This window comes from Typopeltis vanoorti, chromosome 25 (genome assembly GCF_054136105.1).
Source record: "Typopeltis vanoorti isolate ZY-2024b chromosome 25, IOZ_Tvanoo_1.0, whole genome shotgun sequence".
NCBI classification, from domain to species: domain Eukaryota; kingdom Metazoa; phylum Arthropoda; class Arachnida; order Uropygi; family Thelyphonidae; genus Typopeltis; species Typopeltis vanoorti.
In genome coordinates, this window is record NC_143573.1 from 20,708,967 (window position 1) to 20,731,908 (window position 22,942).

At 35.2% G+C, this 22,942-nt stretch overlaps 1 protein-coding gene across 1 annotated transcript in view; it reads right to left on the minus strand.

Annotated features, from left to right (window-relative positions):
- LOC150092594 (thimet oligopeptidase-like) overlaps positions 1-22,942 on the minus strand; it is a 329,903-nt gene that overhangs the window by 34,370 nt on the left and 272,591 nt on the right. The window contains exons 13-14 of the mRNA XM_090414823.1: positions 12,882-13,113; positions 7,657-7,788 (exon numbers count right to left, since the gene is read on the minus strand). Coding sequence (XP_090270949.1) covers positions 7,657-7,788; positions 12,882-13,113 — 364 coding nt within the window. The remainder of the gene's footprint in view (positions 1-7,656; positions 7,789-12,881; positions 13,114-22,942) is intronic.

The window sequence follows — 22,942 nt, forward strand, 5'->3', positions numbered from 1 at the left end:
AATCGGATAATTTTATAACATCAGGAATTAAGTCCCTAATTTTATTAAAGAGTAACTAAGAAATAATAGAAATATGTGCTCCTGTATCTAACAGAATTTCACAAGGCACATCCTCAATAAACCCCTGTAAAACAGTTAAAGGTTTATCATTACAATACCAGGTTGATAATTTAAATTACAAACTAACTTATTATTTTGAGCTAAACTATTTATAGGTTAATTTGTTGTTACTAACACTATATCTGAATCATATTTCATTCCAACATTTGAATTCATCTTATCTTTAAATTTTTTCCTTCTAGAATCAAGCTTTCTCCTACTAAAAGCTTTTAGATATTTGACCTAATTTGTTACAATTATAACATTTAGGAATAAACTTTTCCTTCACTACTTCTTTATAATTAGATTCAGCATCATCATCATCATCATCATCATCATCAAATTCCTGCCATGTGCCCTCAAGGGGTGTACAGGATATGACAGTACTACATGAAAAAATTACATCATTACTAACTTCCTATCTACAATTTTCCTCCAAATCAGTCTGTTACTTGTCAAGACTCCAACATTATCAGATCTTATATTTCTATCATCTAAGGCACTTTGTACCGTAACAATCCACCTATATCTTGGTCTTCTTCTGGGTCGTTTAACTGCCAACCTGGCAGAGAACACTTGTTTTGCTAATCTTTCCTCTCCCATTCTATTTAAGTGACCATACCATCTGAGATTAGCTCTGCTAATGCATTCCTGGATGCTGACAATGTCAAGTTCTTTCCTAATATCCTCATTTTTAATATGATATTGCCATTGATGCCATCTGTTCACGCCTCTAATCTTTCTCAGGACTCTCATATCTGCGGTCTCTAGTCTTTGGTCAAGTGTTTTACTTCTGACCCAGCTCTCAGATCCATAAGTTAAAATTGGTTTGAACACAGTCTTGTATACAGCTAATTTAGTGTTCCGACTAATTTCTTTCTTATTCCATATGAATTTATTCAATTGACTTCCCACGAAACCAGCTTTGCTGATTCTGTTGTCTATTTCTATATTTAGTTTACCATCTTCAGTAAAAATTGTGCCTAAGTAGCTGAAATGTTTTACTTGTTCCACAGGTTCTCCATTCACAGCACGGTTGACATTTTCAATGATTCTGCCTATTTTCATTGTCTTTGTCTTTTTATTGCTGACCTTCATACCATATCTATTACAACAGCTATTCAATTTAGTCAGAGAATCTTGCAGACTTGTAGCGGATTTATTTAGAAGTATAACATCATCCGCATAAAGCATAGAGCTGACATTAACATCTCCAATTTTGATATCAGGTTTAATACCACATTCCTTCATAATGTGATCCATATAGATAATGAATAACAGAGGGGATAATGTACATCCTTGTCTCACACCAGATTTAACATTAAACCATCTTCCTGTACTTCCTTCAATTCTAACTGCTGACTCACAACTCAAATAAAGACTAAGTATTGCTTGATATAATGCCCCATTGACACCATATAACTGCAGCGTATTGAATAGCTTCTCTCTTGGCACCTTGTCATATGCCTTTTCCAAATCGACAAAACTTAAATACAGATCTTTGTTATATTCCCATGCTTTCTCGACTATTTGTCGTAAAGTGAAAATCTGATCCTGACAGCCTCTATTTGGCCTGAATCCAGCTTGTTCTTCACCAAGCTTTTCTTCCACAATTCTTCTCAACCGTTTCTCAAGTATACTTGCATAGATCTTGCCAGGAACACTCAGTAGGGAAATACCTCTGTAATTCTCACATTCAGTTTTATTTCCCTTTTTATATATGGGTACTATGAGAGCTCTACTCCAATCATCGGGAATTCGTCCCTCTGTCCAGGCTTTCTGAACTATGCAGTGCAGCCACTGTAAGACTATTATACCACCATACTTCAGCATTTCTGGTCAAATATCATCTACTCCTGCTGCCTTTCCACATTTCAAGCCTTTGATGGCTTTTTCTACTTCAAGTATGGATATGTATTCCTGACTGCATGCCTGGTCAGTGTTTTTTTTATCACTATGCTGTCATCACTGCTTGTTTCATTTAGCAGTTTTTCAAAGTAATTACTCCATACTTCAAAGATATCTTTTTCTCCTGTTTTCATTACACCTTTATCATCTCTAATTCCTTTTACAGCACTCTTTCCTCCATTCCTAAGCTTCTTCAACAACCTCCAGAATATTTTGCCACCTTCTTGATATTTATTTTCTATATTCTTGCCAAAGTCCTCCCATGACTTTTGTTTAGCTAGTTTTACACACTGTTTAGCTTTCTTACATTTGTCTCTGTATTCTGTAAGAGTAAAAGCTGACTTATTTGCCAGGAACTTTTGATATGCTTTCTTCTTTTCCTTCACTGCCTCTTTAACTTCCTGTGTCCACCAGGGAGTTCTGATTTTTTTATCCTTGCACACAACCTCACCACATGCCTCTCTGGCAGAATCAATCAATGTTTCCTTCAGAGTTTGCCACTGCATCTCCAAGGTTTGATTCCTGTTCTCAAACTCTTTCATTTTCTTTTCAATAATATTTCTGTATTTTAGTCTACAGTTCACATCTGAGAGCTGCTCAACTTTTATTTGCTTTAAAACTTTCTTACATGTCATTCTTTTCAATATGAAATTCAATTTTATCCTGCTCAAGACTAAATAGTGATCACTTCCAATTTCAAATCCTCTGTACACTCTGGTGTCCTGCACCTGGGAGAAAACATCACTATCAACAATAACATAGTCAATGAGACTTTTCTTATTCCTAGCCTCTTCTCTCCATGTGAATTTGTGCACATTTTTATGTTGGAACATGGTGTTAGTAATAACCAGTCCATGTCCTGAGCAGAAATCCAACAGATATTTGCCATTATTATTAGCTTTGCTCTTTTCTCCAAATTTTCCCAAAATATTTTTGTATGTCTCACAATCATTTCCTGCTCTACTATTTAGATCCCCAACAAGGACCAACATTTCCTTTTTCATTGTGTCAGTTGCTTTTTCTAAAGCCTCAAAAAATTCCTCCACTTCTACCTCAGTAGAACCTTCTGTGGGACCATAGGCACAAATAAGTCAAATTGTCCAGTTCCCCATTCTCATATTTGCCCACATTACTCTACTTGAGACTGACTGCCATTCAAGAAGATTAGCCTCGTATTTTGTGTTGAATACTATGGCTACTCCTTCTTTTCCTTGATTGTCATTGCCTGAATATAACATTTTGTATTTATTGCTCAGAAAGATCTCACCAGTTTTGGTCTTTTTTGTTTCAGTCACCCCTATTATGTCGATCTGGTACTTATCTAATTCCTCAGCTAGCTCCATTTCTTTGCCATTCAGGCTTCTTACGTTGATAGTACCGATCTTTAACTCTGGTGATGTTGAGTTGGGGTTTGTTTTCAGATTTGTTCCAGTAACTGACTTTTCGCTGTTCGCCCTGGTTCCCTGGCGAAAACAACGGGGGCCTTGTTTAACCGGGCGACGCCCCAGCCGGCATGAAATTTTGTCATGTTGTACCATCATTCTATATTTTGGTTTAACCAATAAGAATACAATTTGGTCAGCTAAATCCAAAATTGCCAGCCCATCCTTGTTCGTTCAGTATCAAAGTAGATACCCAACAGGGTGCGCCACGAGAAGGTGAGGATTGGACATTAGGTCAGAAGCCCTGTCGGTTCTCCGCATTCCTTTAAAGGCTATGTGGAGGTCTCCTCTCAGCATCATTAAACATTTTATCTGATTTACCAGGGGAGTTACTTAAATTCTGCTAACATTTTAAATAGCCTTTCTAATATTGTTTTTTTCCATCTATCCATCTTTCTATCTCCTCTTTAATAAAAGCTTTAAGGGTTTCTAAATATGAGATTCTTTGCATTTAACTTCAGAATTATTATCTGCACTAATCTCCATAGTTTGATCTGAATCCTCAAATTTTTCTTAACATTTTTCTCCTTTTTAATTAATTTAGGATTTTGACTATTACAGGTTACGTTACTTGCAGCAGAACTTTTATGTTCGAAAGAATATATTTGCTTGGGGTTTGAAGATTGGTATATATCTCTATGCCTTCCCTCTCTTTACCTAACTACTTTATAACATTCTTCTAAATTTTTAATTTTTTCTCCATAAGCCACTTCCTTTAATTCATCTTTTAGACCTACTCTAAACTGATGAAATAGTGACCATTCTAAATGGGATTTCTCATCTGCTGAGACACTTAACTTACGAGCTATGCTTAATCTATTATAATACTCCAAAACTATTTCTTTATTATCTTGAATACACCGATCTAACTTCCATAAGTTTGAACTTACATCCCTAACTTTTGAATATTCCGAGATTAATAAACTCTTAAATGTACTATAATCTATAGTATCTCTTAATACAGATGAAGTATTCAAGAAAGTTTTTGTCTTCAACAGTAAGTTATTTCTCAGAATAATGAACAAGTGAAATTCAGATCATTTCCCTATCTCTTTAAGCTTCTCTACATATTTAAAATATGATTCGACATATTGTCCTGACAGAATTCATAAAGGTATTTTGCATTTTCTGTTTTTACAAGAATATTTTAAAGGAGCCTCTGTAGCTTAGTCGGTACAGACGAAGCTCTTTGGTCAGAAAGACCTGGGTTCAATTCCCATCAGCGATGTGAGGAACCTTCATCTGGTCTATTTCGAAGAAAGGCGAGTTAGCTGGTCTCATACAGTGGTGGCGGTGGGGGACACCTGCCGGAAACTCGGTTTTTTTTTAATCCCAGACAATAATAGGCCAACTGGCCTCCTGAACATACCAGGGGGGGATATGGCTAATCATCTTATCCTCGCATTGGTTACGGTTTAGAAGCACTTAGGACAGCTCTGTAATAGGCCAATAGGCCTAGTACAAAAAAGGAAGAAGCAAAATGTATGTTGTTTACCTTGGAAAAGGAAAACAACAACAGTTTCTCTTTGATAGACCCTCTGATTACATGCCAGCTGGATGATCCCTTGCTTTCTCTGTTTACAGAAAACCTACACATACGGGTAAATACATTCACCAGCAGTCCCTCCCAATAATATGGGATTATAAAAACCCTATATAACAGGGCAAAATTAATCAGTTCAGATAACAATGCCATAACTACTGAACTTAACCATATCCTCAATACCTTCTTAGCCAATGGCTACAACCCCGAAAAATATTTAAACCAGTTAAACAACAACCCCCACCTCTCCCTTCATAACAGAGATTACTCTAAATCTATCACAATTTCATATATCCAGGGTACATCCAAAAAAACTAATAAAAACCCTAAGAAAATATGACCAAATTGGCATTTCATATCTGCTCCACCAAAGACCAGCCATTTCCCCTAGATCCACCTGGAGTATAACAGGTCCCTTGCAGTTGCAAACTGTCCTAGTACTTGATGTAGGATATCTGAACACAAGGACTACAAAGTTCCACCAATACAGCCACCCAGCACTTGATGACCATGCATTGGACACTTGCCACAGAAGATGCTGGAAGGCCACTTTATTACACCACAGCAAGTACAAGTGTGAAAGATTATTTCTTGAATCAGCCTCAGCCTTGAAAAACTTCCCAAATCATAACAAATTTGGGTGCATGAGACTGTCCCAAATTTGGGAAGCTTACATTCTAAGATCGTCATCCCAATTTAGCCTGCTAGGAGGGAACCTTTAGGACTCTAGGACCGACTTCAGTTGCCTTTCTTCAGCTTTATTTGCTTAGTGTGAGTGCCTGTATGCACATATCACTGTTTTGTGATCCCTGAAGATGGCAATGTAACATAGCCAAAATATTAGTTATCAAAGATTTTATAATTAATAATTTAGTTTGCATTGTCATTTCCTAAAAAATTAGAAGTATGATTCATTTTAATTAATACATGATCCCAAGTATGGATTTGGAACTTTCAATCAACAGAAGAGATCTTGCTTATGTCACTTCTCTTTGGACAAATGCACCGGAAGTTTGGGTGATCTCAAAATAGTTACCCTTCATGTTACTAAGGCATATGATCAGTTTTTGGCATGAAGACCTATTAAATAAGTTTCCATCATTGCTTACAGTGGTAGAAGAATCTTTATTCTTACTTTTCAACTATAAATGAGGTCCCAAATGATGTTCTATTTTTTCAAGGTACAACTTTACCTCCAAAGAGTTACAAACTATGTGCAAAAACTGACAGAATACCAACTTCTACAACCTGAAGTTTGAATCTTCAAACTATCTTTCAGCGTTGTTATTATAACTATTAATTTCATTGCTCATAAAACTTGATCCTGTTTTATTTATTTCAAAAACCTTTTCTTTCAGTCTTGCTTTCTGACAACTCTGGATAAGATGGGAGATGAGATTTATCTTCTTGGGATAACTCAAAATTCAATGTTTCTTGGCATTTAACATACTACAAATACGACCTCCTGATCATCAAATATAAGATTTTCTGTTTTGTTCAAGGTACTACTTTACCTCCAAAGAGTTACAAAATATGTGCAATTTCAAATCTGTTCAACCATTGAATACTGTTCACAATTGGAACACTGAAGAGAGCAAGAGGGTTGATCAATGAACAATCTCTCACCAATACATTTCGCTCTCTTCCTTTCTCTCTCTCTCTCTCTCTCTCTCACACACACACACACACACACAGAGGCAATGTTGCAATCCAATATGGGGAAATACAGGAATAACCTAGATAACAATGAACAATGCTCACACATGTAATTTCAGCTAAAAAGGTCCATAAGTCACTGTCCAAAGGTTATCATAATAACCAGCAGCTACAGTATCAGTGGCATGTCAAATGGACACTAGTAACAGGAGGGAAGTGTTTATTCAGATAAGTTTTGGTTCCTGTTGCACCATGCAAATGATGGTGCATATATTGTGCAAATAACATGAGTTGACTGCCCCCTTGTGGATAGTCAAGGGGGTCTGGTCTGGGGGTCTGGAAGAAATATTACATGCACCATGCATGTTCCCAAGTAGCGAGATGGAGCTCTCCAGATGTGTCATATGATCATGAATTGAATCTTGAAGAGATAGTATATTCACTAACTCTTCACTCAAATGAACACCTGTGGGATGTTCATTTGGGTTTTGGATCATGCTGCAGGATGGAAAAAATGCTGCTCCACTTCCATTCATGTTAATGGAAGGTCTTGTAGGTATCATGAGGCATCTACAAAAGCCAATGCAAAGGTAGGTATAGTCAACTCTCCATGTAGTGCAGTCTAACATAATACTAAACAAATAGTCATAATTCAATGTAATGTTAGTGTATTAAAACTGTGGGTCTATTAAATTAGAAACCTTGTTTTAGAGACCAAACAGTTTTCTTTCTTTTTCCATCTTTCCTTCATATCCTAATTTACTGGGAGTCTGAAGCTATCACTTCAGACTCCCAGTAAACAAGATAGTAATTGCAGCATACCTTTTTCAAATAATAAAATTTTTTATTTTTATTATTTGTTAATGTCATACAGTTTTATTATGATCTAGGTTTAGACAGTCTAAAAACATAAAACAAACTAGCAAATAATGTGCTACTTACAGACTTATTTAAATTTTCAGTTTTTACAAAAAAAATTTTTTTTAAAAAAAGAAGAGATATTATTACTAGATATCCATAGTACTGAGCATCATATCCTCCAGCTAGATGGCCAAAGTGAGCAGCAAAATTTGTTCCATCTGAAGGCATGACACCTAACAAGTCAGAATGTATTTTTTCAAATACCTTCTGAGTGTTTGCCTAAAATAAATGAAAACAATAATGTTATACATTTCAACAACAGTTTATTTAAAATGATGAAATTAGAGCAATTTTTCATGATTTTATGATAAAAAGAGAAATACCATGAGGAATAGTATTCTTGCATACAAAATGGATGTTTGTGTACATGTATATGTGTTAGAGTTGTACTTGTTTTCTTTGATGTCCACAAAGATACCATGGCTTAAAAGAATTAATTGATATCAGAGATATCAAGTAGGACAATATGAACATGCTGTACTGGAAAAATTAGGACTGTTAATTTAAAGGTACTACCTGGATGGTAAAGGAAACTTGGATAGGCCTAATAATAAAGTCCGAAAACAGAAATGAAGAATGGAAATATTATTATTATGTGACACCTCCAAGAACTCAGCAAGAGGGTACTCTACAACTCTCCATCTCCACCATTTAATCTACTAACTACACAAAACTGCTGCTACCATAATCATCTACACACAATGCAATCTACTACCCACCACCACTAGTATTTTTTGTTCTGTAAATACTAACTCTGTGTGCAATTTCAAATCTGTTCAACCACTGAATACTGTTCACAATTGAAGTAGTGCCTATAAAAGCACATTAAAATACTTGACTCAGTACCTAAGAGAGCAAAAATAAATATGTTAGATCTAAGCAAACCTGTCTAAATAGGTTATATAGTAAAAGCTGCTGCTTTTATTTATTTATTTTTTAACAACGCACTCAGGTGTGTATATTCCATGTAAGGCAGCAATGTTTGTGAATCCTATTCTGGATGGGTCTGTATAGTTTCTTGCATATACAAAACAACATCATCATTATTATACAGTATGACTCTTAGAAATAATTGGAAGTTGCAATATGATGGGATACTTACCTGGCACCCACTGTGTAAAGAACAGTCACTACTAACTATCCTTACTGCAATCCTTACTATTAAATTTCCTATCAGACACTTTTTATCTTTCATCAAACTTCCATGTATTTTATGTATAACCACTCTATCTCTTATTTCTTAACAATATGAAAACGTTGACTATGTTATGACTTTCCTATTTGTCTTTATGATGTCTAATTAAGGCAAAACTCAGCAAAAAAGTAATAAACATAACATCCAAAAAAATGCAATATAAGTTTCAAATTTTGAAGTGATGCCACTTTAAGTATCAGACATGTATTGTCCAGACAGTAACATCAATATAAAATCTGGTGGTTTTATTTATTGTACCACTTTTAGGATAGTAATTCAATAAAATAGAAAATATTTTACATAAAAATCTTAAAATGTCTTAAGAAAATCTAAAAACTAATCTTTAGCTATTGCTTACAAAATTGTACAACTATTCTCTATCTCAACAATCTCATGTTCTTCAAACCTCTAAAACTTCATCATCATTGCTTTCAAACAGATGTGTGATCTGGTAATCTGTAAACTTAGAGTTTCATCATAAAAGTCAGTGACAGGGTTTTCATCGATATCACTAATGGGTGTCTGTTCGTCTCAGATAGTATCATCTTCTGTATTGTCCACTGCAGTGGAGATACAGCATTAAGTGAAATTTTGTCACAATAATTAGGGGATCCAATACAGCTCAAACATCAAGGATCCAAGGATGTCTTCCTGTTGTGTCATTTTGTTTGCTGAGCTTGTGTTGAAAGTTTAGTGCATCCACTTTGACAAGTTCACAAAATATCTCCCAAAAATCATGTCATACACTGGAATCCCCAGGAACTCCACTTGCTATATAGAAAATAGGACCAACTCAATTTTCCTGCCTAGTAAACTACCTTCAGTTCACTAAGTGGTGATGCCTGTATCTGAGTAACCTCCCTTAGTGATGGTTAAAAAGTGAGATTACCAAAACAAGTCTTAAATTACAAACCATTAGGAAAAAGAAAACCGGGACGTTCTCTTAAGAGATTCAACGATGACTTCTAAGGCCAGAACAGTCCACTCTAGGCCTAAATCCTTGACAAGCATGATGATGATCATTATATTAAGATCTTCTGGAGTGTTTGAAAAATTTATGATATCACCTGCATATCTGAGGTGTGTTAAGTTTGTTATTAATTTTTATACCAAGGTTTGTCCAGTTTATATTATTAAATATTTCTTGAAGGACTGCTGTAAAGATTTTGGGTGATAGAGAGTATTCTTGTCAGACACCTTTTTCAATTGATATTTTATTGCTACTTGTGTGAAGTTGGATTGTTGAAGTGTGGTATATTATGAGGAGGTCCGTATATTGTCCAGAAATGATTGCATTATTAGTTTTGATGGAATCAAATGCTTTTTCACAATCAATAAAGGTTAAACTGAGAGGCAATTGGTTTTTTTCTGCATTTTCTATTATTTTTTGTACTGCATGAATATGATCAATTGTGTTAAAGCCTTTACAGAATCTTGCTTGTTGATTTGAGTCTAGAAGAGGGGTTAACCTGTTGGTTTGTTATTACTTTTGTGAGAATTCTGTACAGATTAGAGAGAATACTAATTGGTCTATAGCTCTTTACTTCTTCTTTGTCTCCTTTTTTTTAAATAACAGTATCAGAGTAGCATTTCTCCAGTTTTCTCTTCTAGGCATAAATTTAGTAAGTTTATGACATGGTGAATTATGTTGTTTCCTCCCCATTTAATACCTCTCCATTTAGTTATTCACCAGGATATTTTCCATTTGTTTTAATGCTTGTTTTATTTCATCTGAAGTGAATGGGGAGATGAATTTCATACGTGATGGGGAAGAGTTATTTATATTTGATTTATCTATTGAAGAATCACTATAGAGTTCTTTATAAAATTCTTCTAGTCTGCTTAGGATTTGTTCTTTGTTCCTTATTGTAGTTCCATTCTTATTTTTTATTGCAGTTATTTGACTTTTACCAACTGATAAATGTTTTCTTAGTATTTTCATATTTTTGTTTCCAGTTGTTTCTTTTATTTTTGTAGTGTTATAAGATCTTATTTCATTTCTCATCTTTTTTTAGTAGTTGTAAGGTTTCCTCTGAAAGTTTATGGTCTTTTTTGTTGTTTGTTGCTTTTGAATTCGTTGGCTGCTGAGATTATTACTTCCGTTAGGTTTTTGCTTATTTTATTTATGTCTTCTTAAATATATTTATTAAGTCTAGTTTTTGATCGAGTTTTTCTTCATAATCTTTCTTCTTGTTTTCAATAGGTTTTAAGTCAAACTTCTTGATTTTTTGTTGTTCAACCATTTTATGCTTTCCAATTTGGGGTTTATTTTAATTTTGGCTCTCACCAGTCAGTGGTCACTTCCTGTTTTTATTTGATTTAGTACTGAAGTATCTTTAACTATTTCTTTATTATTACACAGTATATAATCTATGTCATTTTTTATTTCTCCATTTGGACTTCTCCATGTCCATTTTCTTTCTGGGGCTTTCTTAAAAAATGTATTCATAATGTAAATCTTGTTTAAATAAATTTATAAGGAATAAGAGAGAAATTTGATATTCATGATGTGCGGATGTGAGGAACCTTTATCTGGTCTCTTTCAACTAAAGGTGAGTTAGCCGTTCTCATACTGGGGTACAGGGTTTTTTCACCTGGAAACTCAGGTTTTACATCCCTCAGAACAGGCAAACCGTCCCTGTAAACACATGCACGGATTATAGTCATGAATACTTACGACAATATGTGGAAGAGATAGGGTCCTCACCACATGTCGTTACGCCCGTAGTTAACAATGAGTCACATCATGGTAGTCAACCTCCTAGATAGGAGACGGCACATGAATGGATGGATGAAGAGAGAAATTAGTCAAAACACTAAATTAGCTGTATAAAAGACAGTGTTCAAACCAATTTTGATACAGTATAAAGTGCCTTAGAAGACAGCAATATAAGATCTGATAATGTTGGAGTCTTGACAGGTAACAGATTGATTTGGAGGAAAATTGTAGATAGGAGGTTAGTAATGATGTAAGTTTTTCATGTAGTACTATCATATCCTGTACATCCATTGAGAATACATATCAGGAATTTGATGATGATGATGATGGTGGTACATGTTATCCAAGTGTAGGAAAAGAAAGTCTCCCCACTTTGTTGTGTGAGATATCGCTAAGACTAGACCACTTTGTATATAGAGGCTGCTTTATATTGCGGGATCTCAGACAACCAATGTGAAGTCTATAAGTGGAGTTAAGTCAAGTCTAGTCTTGAAGATAATTTACATGCGATCTTTGTCTGCCTACTCTTTCTTGGATAGAAGATTAACCACGCTACTGCCCAAGATGTCTATAGATGTCAAAATTATCATGGATACGAAGTGCACATTAAAATTTTAATACCTTTTATATTACATTGAAATATGTGATGGATACGAAGCGTATGAGGATGCATATTTGAACCATAATGGCCGGTAAGGGGTTAAACAACAATATAATTTTATATCAAATATAATATACTCTGTAGCCATGTGAAAAAAACTTTCTACAGCTCTCTCTGATTCAGAGTATGTTAATAATAATTATCAACTTATTATTAACATACTCACAATGTTAATAATAATTATCAACTTATTGTTAACATACTCTGAATGTTAATAATAAGTATGTTAATATTATTATTAACATTCAGAGTATGTTAATAATAAGTTGATACATCTTTTTACTTATTGTTATGGAAAATATACGAATTCTGCAGTAACTAACTTTTGCCTGCCTTCCATTGACAAGACTTTTATAAAGGTGAAAACTAGTCTTGTTAGTGACCTTTCCTTTAATGAATAGCAATACATATGCTCAAAACTAAGTGTTTTGGATTATCAGATATTGAGACAACTGATGTAAGATCAACAGCCTCTATATACAAGTAGTCTAGTCATGAGGACACTTCATTATCAAACTTCGTTTGCCAACTGGATAAAGGAATAGACAAGAATATAATTTCTTATCAAGCATAATTTATTCTGTAACCAAATGAAAAAACTTTCTAGAACTAAACAAAGAATAAAATAAAGATAAGGTACATGATCTCATGGTATTATTATAATTAAAAATATTTAACATTAAATACATAAATATGTTTTTGCTTTAAAATGCAATAGATGAATAAACCCTACTTACTGAATCACTAGTATGAATAATATGGTCAAACATTCCAAGGACAATCTGACGTAAGTTGTGGTAGCCAGCATTAGCCAAACGAGAACGGATCAAAGCTTCTAGCGTATGATCTGGCAATGGACTGCTATCTCTGTAATGAGCTGACATACGCTTCAGAGGTACTGGTTCCCAACACCAATTTTCCAGCATCTGAGATGGTGCTTCCACAAAGTCTCGCTCTACATTAGTACCACTAAAAATAAAGAAAAAAAATTTTTAAATTTAGGTAAATATATATATTGTTAATAAAGTCAAACAAAAACACATGAAATAAACATATTGTGAATAATATAATCAATCACTTTAAATTATACTTGCCAATAAATTACATGTGCCTTAATACATTATACAAGTAAGCAAGTAATCAAAGTTTGTGCATGAAGTATCTTCACAACTACATCACTTTTACATTCTTGGCAAGCGTAATTTATTTTGTACCAAGTTGTAAAAGTGTTGTAAAAAACTTTCTACAACAATCATTGTTTCATGCTTTGCTAGGATTGTTACTGGATGTTTTTTCTGTATGGTCTACAAGCCAATACAGTAAAGAAAAGAATTATGTAAAAAATTAATAAAAAATACTAAATATATAAGTAATAAAAAAAAGTAGAAGAAAAATCTTTAGCCCACCTACGGTATTAATGTACTTTTGTTTACATCAGCCACATAAAAACTTGGATCTGAACAGAGCAATTGAATTAGATCTGTAAGGTACTGAAGAGAATTATCAGTAGCTTTGATTTGGATGTTCAAATTGAGGAACAGTACGAGCACAGTTCCTAATGGGTGGAAGGAAATTATTCCATTATACAATGATAGAGCTAGGAGAGAAGCAACAAATTATAGAAAATCATTATAATTAAAATGGCCATTAAGGTGTTGGAAAGGCTTTACATTCAGAAGTGAGTGAGTCAGAATATGGATGAGAGTGTGACTAACAATAGGCATCAATGAGTAACATGGAGGTGTTGAATCTGAGAGAAAGAGAGTGATTAGTGGAGTAATTACTAGAGATATTTGTACTGAGCCATTATTATTTAACTTGCAAATTAATGATATTACACCGGATAACATACAATTTGCCTATGAAATGAAAATAGTGATTCTTTACTAATTTTGATGTGCTGAGCACGAAAGTGACAATAAAATCTGCTGAATGGTTCTTGTTAAAAGAGACTCAGTCTGCACTGTGTACATAGATATCATTAGGCAACGCTGTATTTCAATCTCCTGACTGCAACATACGCATCAGCCAATCATTGCATTATTGGAAAATGCAATGTAATTGAGTCATGACATCAATGTTGTAAGATGATGTAATCATTAGTATAAAATGAATTCTCATATGGTGAGCAAGTGTTAGTGCAACTTTCTGGGTTACACTATCATTTACTCCTGTGTCAATAAGTACTACACAAATGATCTCTGCAGTAAATCCAGCAGTAGTGATGCATTGTACTTGTGTTGATAGTGCAAATAACTTTTGTTACATTTGCAAGCTAGAAAAAGGCCATCACTCTGTTAATAAAAGAAGGAGTATCAGCTTTATTTCGGATGTAAGATCGAGGCCCAGGACAAGGCCTGGCCCCACACATATGCAGCAGTACTTGTGCAAAACTTCAGAAGTGGCTGAAAGGCAGTAAAGTGTCGATATTGTTTGCTGTTCCTATGGTTTGGAGGGAGCCAAGCAATCCTGCAAATGGCTGCTACCACCTGTTTTGGAGGCATCACGAGGAAAAGAAGTGGACAAGAGCATACCTAAATATGCCATCTGCTCTCTGACCAGTTCCACATGGCAAAGGACTTCCCGTTCCTGAAAGAATTTTTCATTGATTCAGAAGACAATGAGGATGGAGACAAACCGATTACAGGTTCTTCTGAGCTTTCAATGTCTAATGATGATCCATATGTCGGCCACAGTGCGTTATTTGTGCCACACATTCTCACACAAGAACTGAGCAATCTTGTTCGCAATCTGAGCTGTCCATGGCCAAAGCAGAGTTACTGGAATGAAGACGTCTACAATGGAATCTTCTCAAGGAAAATGTCCAAGTGGTTTCATTTTGCATTCGTCACAAGCAGTTTGCACACCTACTTCTGAAAGAAGATGACCTTGGGTTCTGTTATGATGAAAGCCCTTTGAATCAAACATGACCCACATGTGTGGCAACTATTCACAGACTCGTAAAAATTGAGTCTCAAAATTGTGTTGCTGCATAATGGAAATCAGCTTCCATCCGTTCCAGTTGGACATGCTGTCCACATGAAAGAAACCTATGACAACCTAAAACAGCTGTTGGACTGTCTTCAATAGCAAGTACGGCTGGCATCTCTGTGGTGACTTGAATGTAGTGTCTGTGTTGATGGGTCTGCAGCTGAGATATACGAAGTACTGTTGTTTTTGTGTGAATGGGACAGCTGAGCAAGGACTTCGTACTAAGTGAAGAGAGACTGGCCTGTGAGGAAATCTCTGAAAGTTGGAGAGAAGAATGCGTAACACCGAGCACTAGCAGAAACGCACAAAATTCAGCTACTACTGCGGCACATCAAGCTTCAATTGGTAAAAAACTTTGTAAAAGTCATGGATCAGCTCTCAAGTACCTGGCTGACAAATTCCTTTGCCTTGGTGAAGTGAATATTAAAGAGGTAGTTTTTGTGGGTCTTCGGATCCAAGAGCTCTTTGTTGATGAGAAAAAAGATTGGAAGGCATTTCATCTGGTGTCAACTTCCTCAGAAATGTCAAGGAAGAAAACTACAAGGAATTGGTTGAGGACTTGTCTCTGTATCACAAACTTGGTTACAATATGTCCTTAAAAATACACTTGCTCCATTCCCACTTGGATTTCTTCTCCAACAACTGTGGCATGAGTACCGATTAGCACGGTGAACTTTCCATCAAGAAATTGGCAATGATACCAGGGAAAGTGGCCCACTTCCATGTTGGCTGACTACTGTTGGACACTCGCTAGTGATGATCCTGAGCAGCCATACAAGCAACAGGCAAAGCAATGTCAATCATAGAAGCAGACATTTACCAGTATATATGATAAGTACATATTACTCGATTATATAAGAAACTATTATGAATCTCTCACAAACCTAGCCAATTTTGCATTTTCATTGTCATATTCGTGTTGAACACCTTGAAATCTATAAGAAATTATTAAATTAACCTGGGGGGACACAACTTTTGTAAAATTTTGTTGTCCAGTGCTAACTGCTGATGATGCTAAGTTAGAAATGGTAATAAGGGAGGGGTTTTTTTTTTTTTTTTTGTCGAGGAATCTGTAGACACAACAAACTGGTTCTATGTAAAGTGCCAACGAATGTCCACTCAATATTTCCAAGTGTTCTTATCACTTGGCCATTTCCAGCTTCTGGTGATCTTGTGAAAACAGGCTCTGCATCTCACTCAGCCTCTGCTTTCAGCATTTGTAATTTCATGCTGGTAAGTTCCCGTATGTTGTTCATCAACTCTTCTGCTATGTTCCTATTCTTTTCATGCCCTAAACATTTCTTAATATAGTCACTGTTTTCAGTGATTCATCTGATCACATATGAGCACTTAGAAGTCAAGGGCAACAAGTAATATTTTGAAAAAAAAACTGAGTTAATTACAGGAACGGTAATTTAAGTAAAAGATAATTTGGTGACTAAGAGATATATAACTGTGGGCCTGACAGGTGCGACATCTAGCCAAGCATAGAAAAACCATTCAAGAAATAGCTCCTGTGCGTGGAGGCTAAAGGGTATGCTGCATTTGTATTCCTTGGCATTCAAACGAGGGTAGAATAGTCTGCAGCACTTTGTGTTTTTAGGGTTGTTTCTTGGTGATTCTATAGTGATTTAATGTAATCACTGCTTTTTTTTTATATTTTATTTATTTTTTTATAAGTGTTAGGTAATTAATTCATTAATACTGAGACAAGTCTTGCAAGATGTCTGATCCAGAAGATTAGACTTCCGAGGTTAAACTCTGAGCTTAACCTCGGTGGCAAGTACAACTCTTTAGCTACTTTATTTTCTGTTTCTCTGTATAGTAAAATAAGCCTGTTAGAAATGTCTTATACTGTATTTATTATGTAAAATGATTCCACAAATGGACTAATATAATCTGATGAGGTCATATAAAGATAGTAACTAAAGTTATTACTTCTTCAGTAATATTTATTGTTTTTTTTTTCCAAGTTTTATCAAAATCATTGTGTTTGGCCTTTGCAGACAGTAAGCTTAGTGCTAGTATATTTCGAGAATCTGTCTACAGTAGACTCATGTTAGGTCTACCTATAATAGAACTTATTTCTTTTTTGTTTCAGATTCCAATAATTCTGCAACTCACAGGCCTGAGCAAGAAACTGGTATTGCTGAACTTAAAGAAGGAAACTCCTGCAGCACAAGTTGGTAAAAAGAAGTAAGAAGAGTGGTCAGTTGAGTGATAGAGCAAAGAGAGCAAGAAATGAACGGAAACAGTACATGAACAGGAAGAGAAAAGTTATGAAAAGAAGTTGGGGAGTGCCACCATTGATGCAGATATAGATGTAACGAGAATGCTAATGAAAAAAAGTTGCAGAAAATCTCTGCTGATTATTGGAAACTGGAATCTTCAAACAGCTTTTATAAACTCAGCAATAACTGTAGAAAAACCTGAAAGGAAGATGAAAAAAGCAATTTGTAGAAGAGTATGTAAAAAATTTTTTCTTTTCAACTCTTCATCTAAGCAATAAATGGGTCACTAATGTCATCAATAAGAAAAAGTCTGCTTCAGGATCAGGTGACCTCTTTTGTTTTTTGAAGACAAAAGAACCAGGTTGCATTTTGAAATTCATTCCTAGTTTGTACCAACACACACACACACACACACACACACACACACACAGAAATTGACCATGAGTCCCTTGCCTCAGAGCATTCCTTTATGGAATGTGGCCAAGATTTTGGGTCAATTGAGAAATGCTAAAAAAGTGAAAAACAACAAAGAGATTTCTGTGCCAGAGCACTAGTGAGGTGCTGTTGTTGATAAATCCAGTTGAAAGTTTATGGTCATTCTGATGAAAGACTTTTGTCACTCTAGATGGGCTTTAGCCATTTTTCAAAAATGCTCTAAAATGCAGTGGCTTTAATTTTAAAAAAAGAACACCATTTCACCCTGTTTTAAAAAGAAACAGTCAGTGAAAATATAGAAGATCTCATACAACTTGATATGAAGGCAGCTAAGTATGGGAAAGAACATTGCACTTCCCTTTCTCTTCTGGTCTACAAAAATGAGTGACCAAAGCTACAGTACCTAAAATAAAAGAATCAGCAGGAGCTTCTCCCATATGTCCCTGCCAAATCTTCCCCACTGTGATGGGCCTGGAAAATGAAAAAAGAAAATGATGAACTTGACAATAATGAACCAATTCAAATTTATGAAAGTGATTCAAAACAGCAAAGGTGTGTAAACTATATTTTTGGCTTCGAGAGTGGGGAATGAGTGGAATGGATTGTCAGAACAGTTGATTTTCCTAACAGTGAATGAGTTTAATGAACAGTATGAGAGATGCTGTGTGTATAAAGATTAGCGTGCATCTCCCGTGATGAGTCATCTGACTCCATGGAGATGCGTGATGTTAAAAATAAAAAATAATAATCATGAATTCAATCCACAGGTCAAGCCATCCATTAATCAGTTCTGCAATATGGAAGTTTTAAAGTGCATTGCAAGTATAACAGAAATAGCTCCCCCAACCCTCATTAAAAGGGGGGGAAATAGCTGATATGTACCCTCAACAGATGATCAGGCTACTATAACAAAATGACATCATTAAGTTCACATTATTAATAATCTCCAATTAACAATTTCCCTCCAAATTGGTCTAATACTTATCAGCACTCTGATATTATTTCTTATTCCATATAAATTTATTCAATTACCTTCCCACCATTGCTTATTCTGTGGTCGATTTACAAATTTAATTCACAATCTTCACTAAAAACTGTGTCTAAATAGCTAAAACATTATACTTGTTCTATAGGTTGTCCATTGAGAATGCAACTGAAGGTTTCTATGTTTCTGCCTATTTTCTTCGTATTGATGATTTTTGTGCAAAATTTGTTGCAGATGTAATTCAATTTAGTTAGAGAATCCTGGGGACTTACACTGGATCTGTTTAGGACTACAATATCATCTGCATAAAGCAAAGAGCTAAGTTTGACATGTCCAATTCTAATATCAGGTTTAATGCCACTTTCTTTCATAATGAGATCCATATAAATATTGAATAAGAGTGGAGATAATGTCCATCCTTGTCTTAATCTTAATTTTACAAACCATCTTCCTGCATATCCTTTATAAATATAAATTAAAGATACTGAGAAATTATACTCTTAGTTTCACCCTTTATCCAAGCATAAGCAAACAAAGTTTGCACATAAATTAACTTCATAATAGGGCAACTCATATATAAGGGGGACTTCACATCAATTGCCTTAGTATCCCATAATGCAATGCACATATCCTTACAGATATGTATAATGCTATGCATTATGGGAAGGGACACTATCCAGACCAGTTTCGACCTTTATTGAGGTCACATCAGTGGGTCTGGCTCCCACTGATGAGACCTCAATAATGGTCAAAACTGGTCTGGATAGTGTCCGTTTCCATAGCATTATACATATCTGTAAGGATATGTGCGTTGCATTATGGAATACTAAGGCAAGTGATGTGAAGGGTAGCCTCTATATATGAGCTGCCCAGTCCTGAAAATATTTCAGGTGCAAACTTTGCTTACACTTGGATAAAATAGTGCAACCAAGAATATAATTTCTTGGCACCTTTAATTATACTATAACCAAGTGGAAAAACTTCCAACAACTATCTCTAATCCAGAGTATTTTAATAATAAGGTGTGACACCTTTTGGCTACTGTATATGCAGATATGATTTCTGCATTATTTCAACCTTGGCACCACACCTATGGGTTTGGTTCCCACTAATGAGACATCAATAAAGGTCAAAACCGGAGATAATGTCCATCTGTTCCCATAGTGACCCTTCCCATAATGCACAGCATTATACTTGTCCATAAGGAGATGTGCTATCATATGGGATACTGAGGCAAGTGATGTGAAGTTACTTCATACACAAACTTTGTTTTCTTACACTTGGATAAAGGATTAAACCAAGAATATAATTTCTTGGCATTTTAATTTAAAATATATAATTGATTGCAGCTATAAATTAGGGAGGTATAAGGGAAAGAGATGACATGCATTGGCAAATTAACACAATGAGAGCAGGTCAAATAATTATTATGGGGACACAGATTGAAAAGAGGAATGGTCACTGAGAAGGAAGGAAATGGAATTTATATAGCTGCTAATAGATAAGGAAAAATTTTGGAGGGAGTATAAAGAAAAGATGTTCACCATTAGTACTGCAAGGCACAGACAAGAAGAGTCACCTGTATGGTAAGGAAGCTTGCTGGTTGGTTGATTTATTGGCATGGCAGCAGCAAAGGTGATGCTATGCCACAGCAGTACACAAGGTCAAAGGTTTCAACAATACATAAATAGTCAAAGATAAATTAGTAAATAATATATATGTACAAAAATTAAGTAAAGCAATGCAGTATCCACATATAAATAAAATTACTGCAATAGACAAGGTCAACGGCTACAGCAGTACATAAATAGTCAAAGATAAATTAGTAAATAATATATGTATGTATAAAAATTAAGCAATGAAGTAACTACATATAGGTAAATAAAATTACAGTCAAATATGCTTGCACAAGTTATTTCTTTGTAAAAATTTAAACACATCATGCAATTTGTCTGAGTCTGATAACATCTGCATGAGCATGGCTTGGACAGATAGGTAAAAATTTCATTCCTCTTTCATGTAAAGTGCTGGCACTCCACCAGAATAAGACAAATAGTAAGATGTGCATTGCATTTTTCACACAGAGGTAGGTCATCAACCCTCTGTAAATAAGAATGTGTCAGATGACTGTGACCTATAAGGAGTGTAGCAAGAACAACTTGCTCTCTTCTCTTTCTATGTTGACTACAATACCAATGCTTAATTTCAGGCTTAATGACATAATTTGCTTGTAAATGCTTCCTACCTGGATGACTGGCATTGGGCAATTAGCTCTGATCTTATAAAATGCTTGTAGTCTATAGATGGTGCTGTTAAAAACAGTATGCTGAAAAAGTATGAGCTGATCTAGCAGCTGCATATGAAGTCTTATTTTCCCCTTAATTCCAATGTGGCTGGGAATCCAGCACAACCAAAAATCAAAATTAAGGGTTTTCATTTTATACAACAAGTGTAACACCTCACACAGGCACTGGATATAATTATACATAAGAGGGGAGAGGAGATAATCTGTAATAAGAGTCTGTATAAATGACACATTTTTGGCAGAAGTGTTCTTTTATGTGCATAAGCGCAAGGTGAATGGCATACAACTCTGCTGTATAACTACTACAATCTGGTGGAATATGGTTGAAAGTAGTAATATCAGGAAACACAACAGTACAGCCTACAGATACCTCTGATCTCGAATCACCAGTAAAGATAGGTAAGAGATCAAAGTCAGACTGCTCTGTGTCCATTAAACAACTGCAGGTAGACAGGTGATGGAGTATGAGACTTCTGTAGTTGACAAAGTGAGAGGTTGTAGGATGGAGTTCAAACCTTCCATGGAGAGAAGCTGTTATGTTTGGTGTAGCCAATGTTGTCAACATTCATGCCAACAGCTTGCCTAGTCTCTTTAACATGCATACCAAAAGGACAATGTGTAATATTGAGTTTCCCAATGCAGAGAAAAGAGACTAGTTGTTGTTGTAGGATAACCTGGAACATACTTTATCTTTAGAGCATAATTAAGAGACAACTGTTCTGGTCTAAGTGATAAAGCCACTTCATTTGAATCATTATAAAGACTTCGAGTATTCAATGTATGAATGGCATCAGTAGCTATCCATACACCTTGATGATGGATGGGATCCAACCATAACAGGTTATTCTGCCTTGAAAAACCATAGAATTGAAGCCCATAATCCAGCTTTGAACATATAAATGCACAATAAAAACGAAGCAATGAAGACTGATCTGCACCCCATTCAGTAGAGGATAGAGTGTGAAGAAGATTCGATGCTCTCTTGCACTTTTCTCTTAGTTGACGGATGGGTGCAAGGAATAAAAGTTTTGTGTCAAAGATGAGTCCAAAGAACTTGGCTTCTTTTGCTAGTGAAATAATGGTTTCTCCCATTCAGAATTCAGGTGGAGAGTGCATTTTTGATAGAAGTATACACAAACACTTTTTTCTGTTGAAAACCTGGACTCATTACTAAGTGTCCATAGAGAAACATGATCAATTTCTTGCTGAGGTTGTCTTTCAATTACCCTCATGTTATAAGAGTGATACGAGGGTGGTCTGAAAATTTCTCGGCCTCGACCATAGATGGCAATACTATCGGCAAGATTTTTTTTTTTTTCTAAGTTGGTACATCTGTCATTAGCATCCATGTGAAATTACAAGTCATTCTATCAAGTAGTTTGTTTTATACAGCTGTCTGAAGCAAAAGTGTTGTCTGTATCACTTGAAATGGATATCGTGCAGTTATAAAATTCTTCATAAAAGAAGGTTTAAACGCCAAAGAAATTCATTCGAAGTTGATAAAAGTTTATGGGCACTCTTCTCCTTTGTTTTCAAAAATTAAGAAATGGACTGCCGAGTTTAAATGTTGCCATACCAGCCTTGATGATGATGCACGTGAAGGACGTCCAAAAAGTGTAACAACACCAGAAATCATTGATCAAGTGCACGATATGGTATTGAATGACCGGCGAGTCAAAGTGCATGAAATTGCTGAGACTATAGGCATTTCAAAAGAACATGTAGGATATAGTTTACATTGAAGAATTGCAAATGAAAAAGCTTTGCACAAGATCGGTGCCACTCTTGCTCACAGCAGATCAAAAACACACTTGCATGAAAATCTCTGAACAGTGCTTGGAGTGTTTTAAC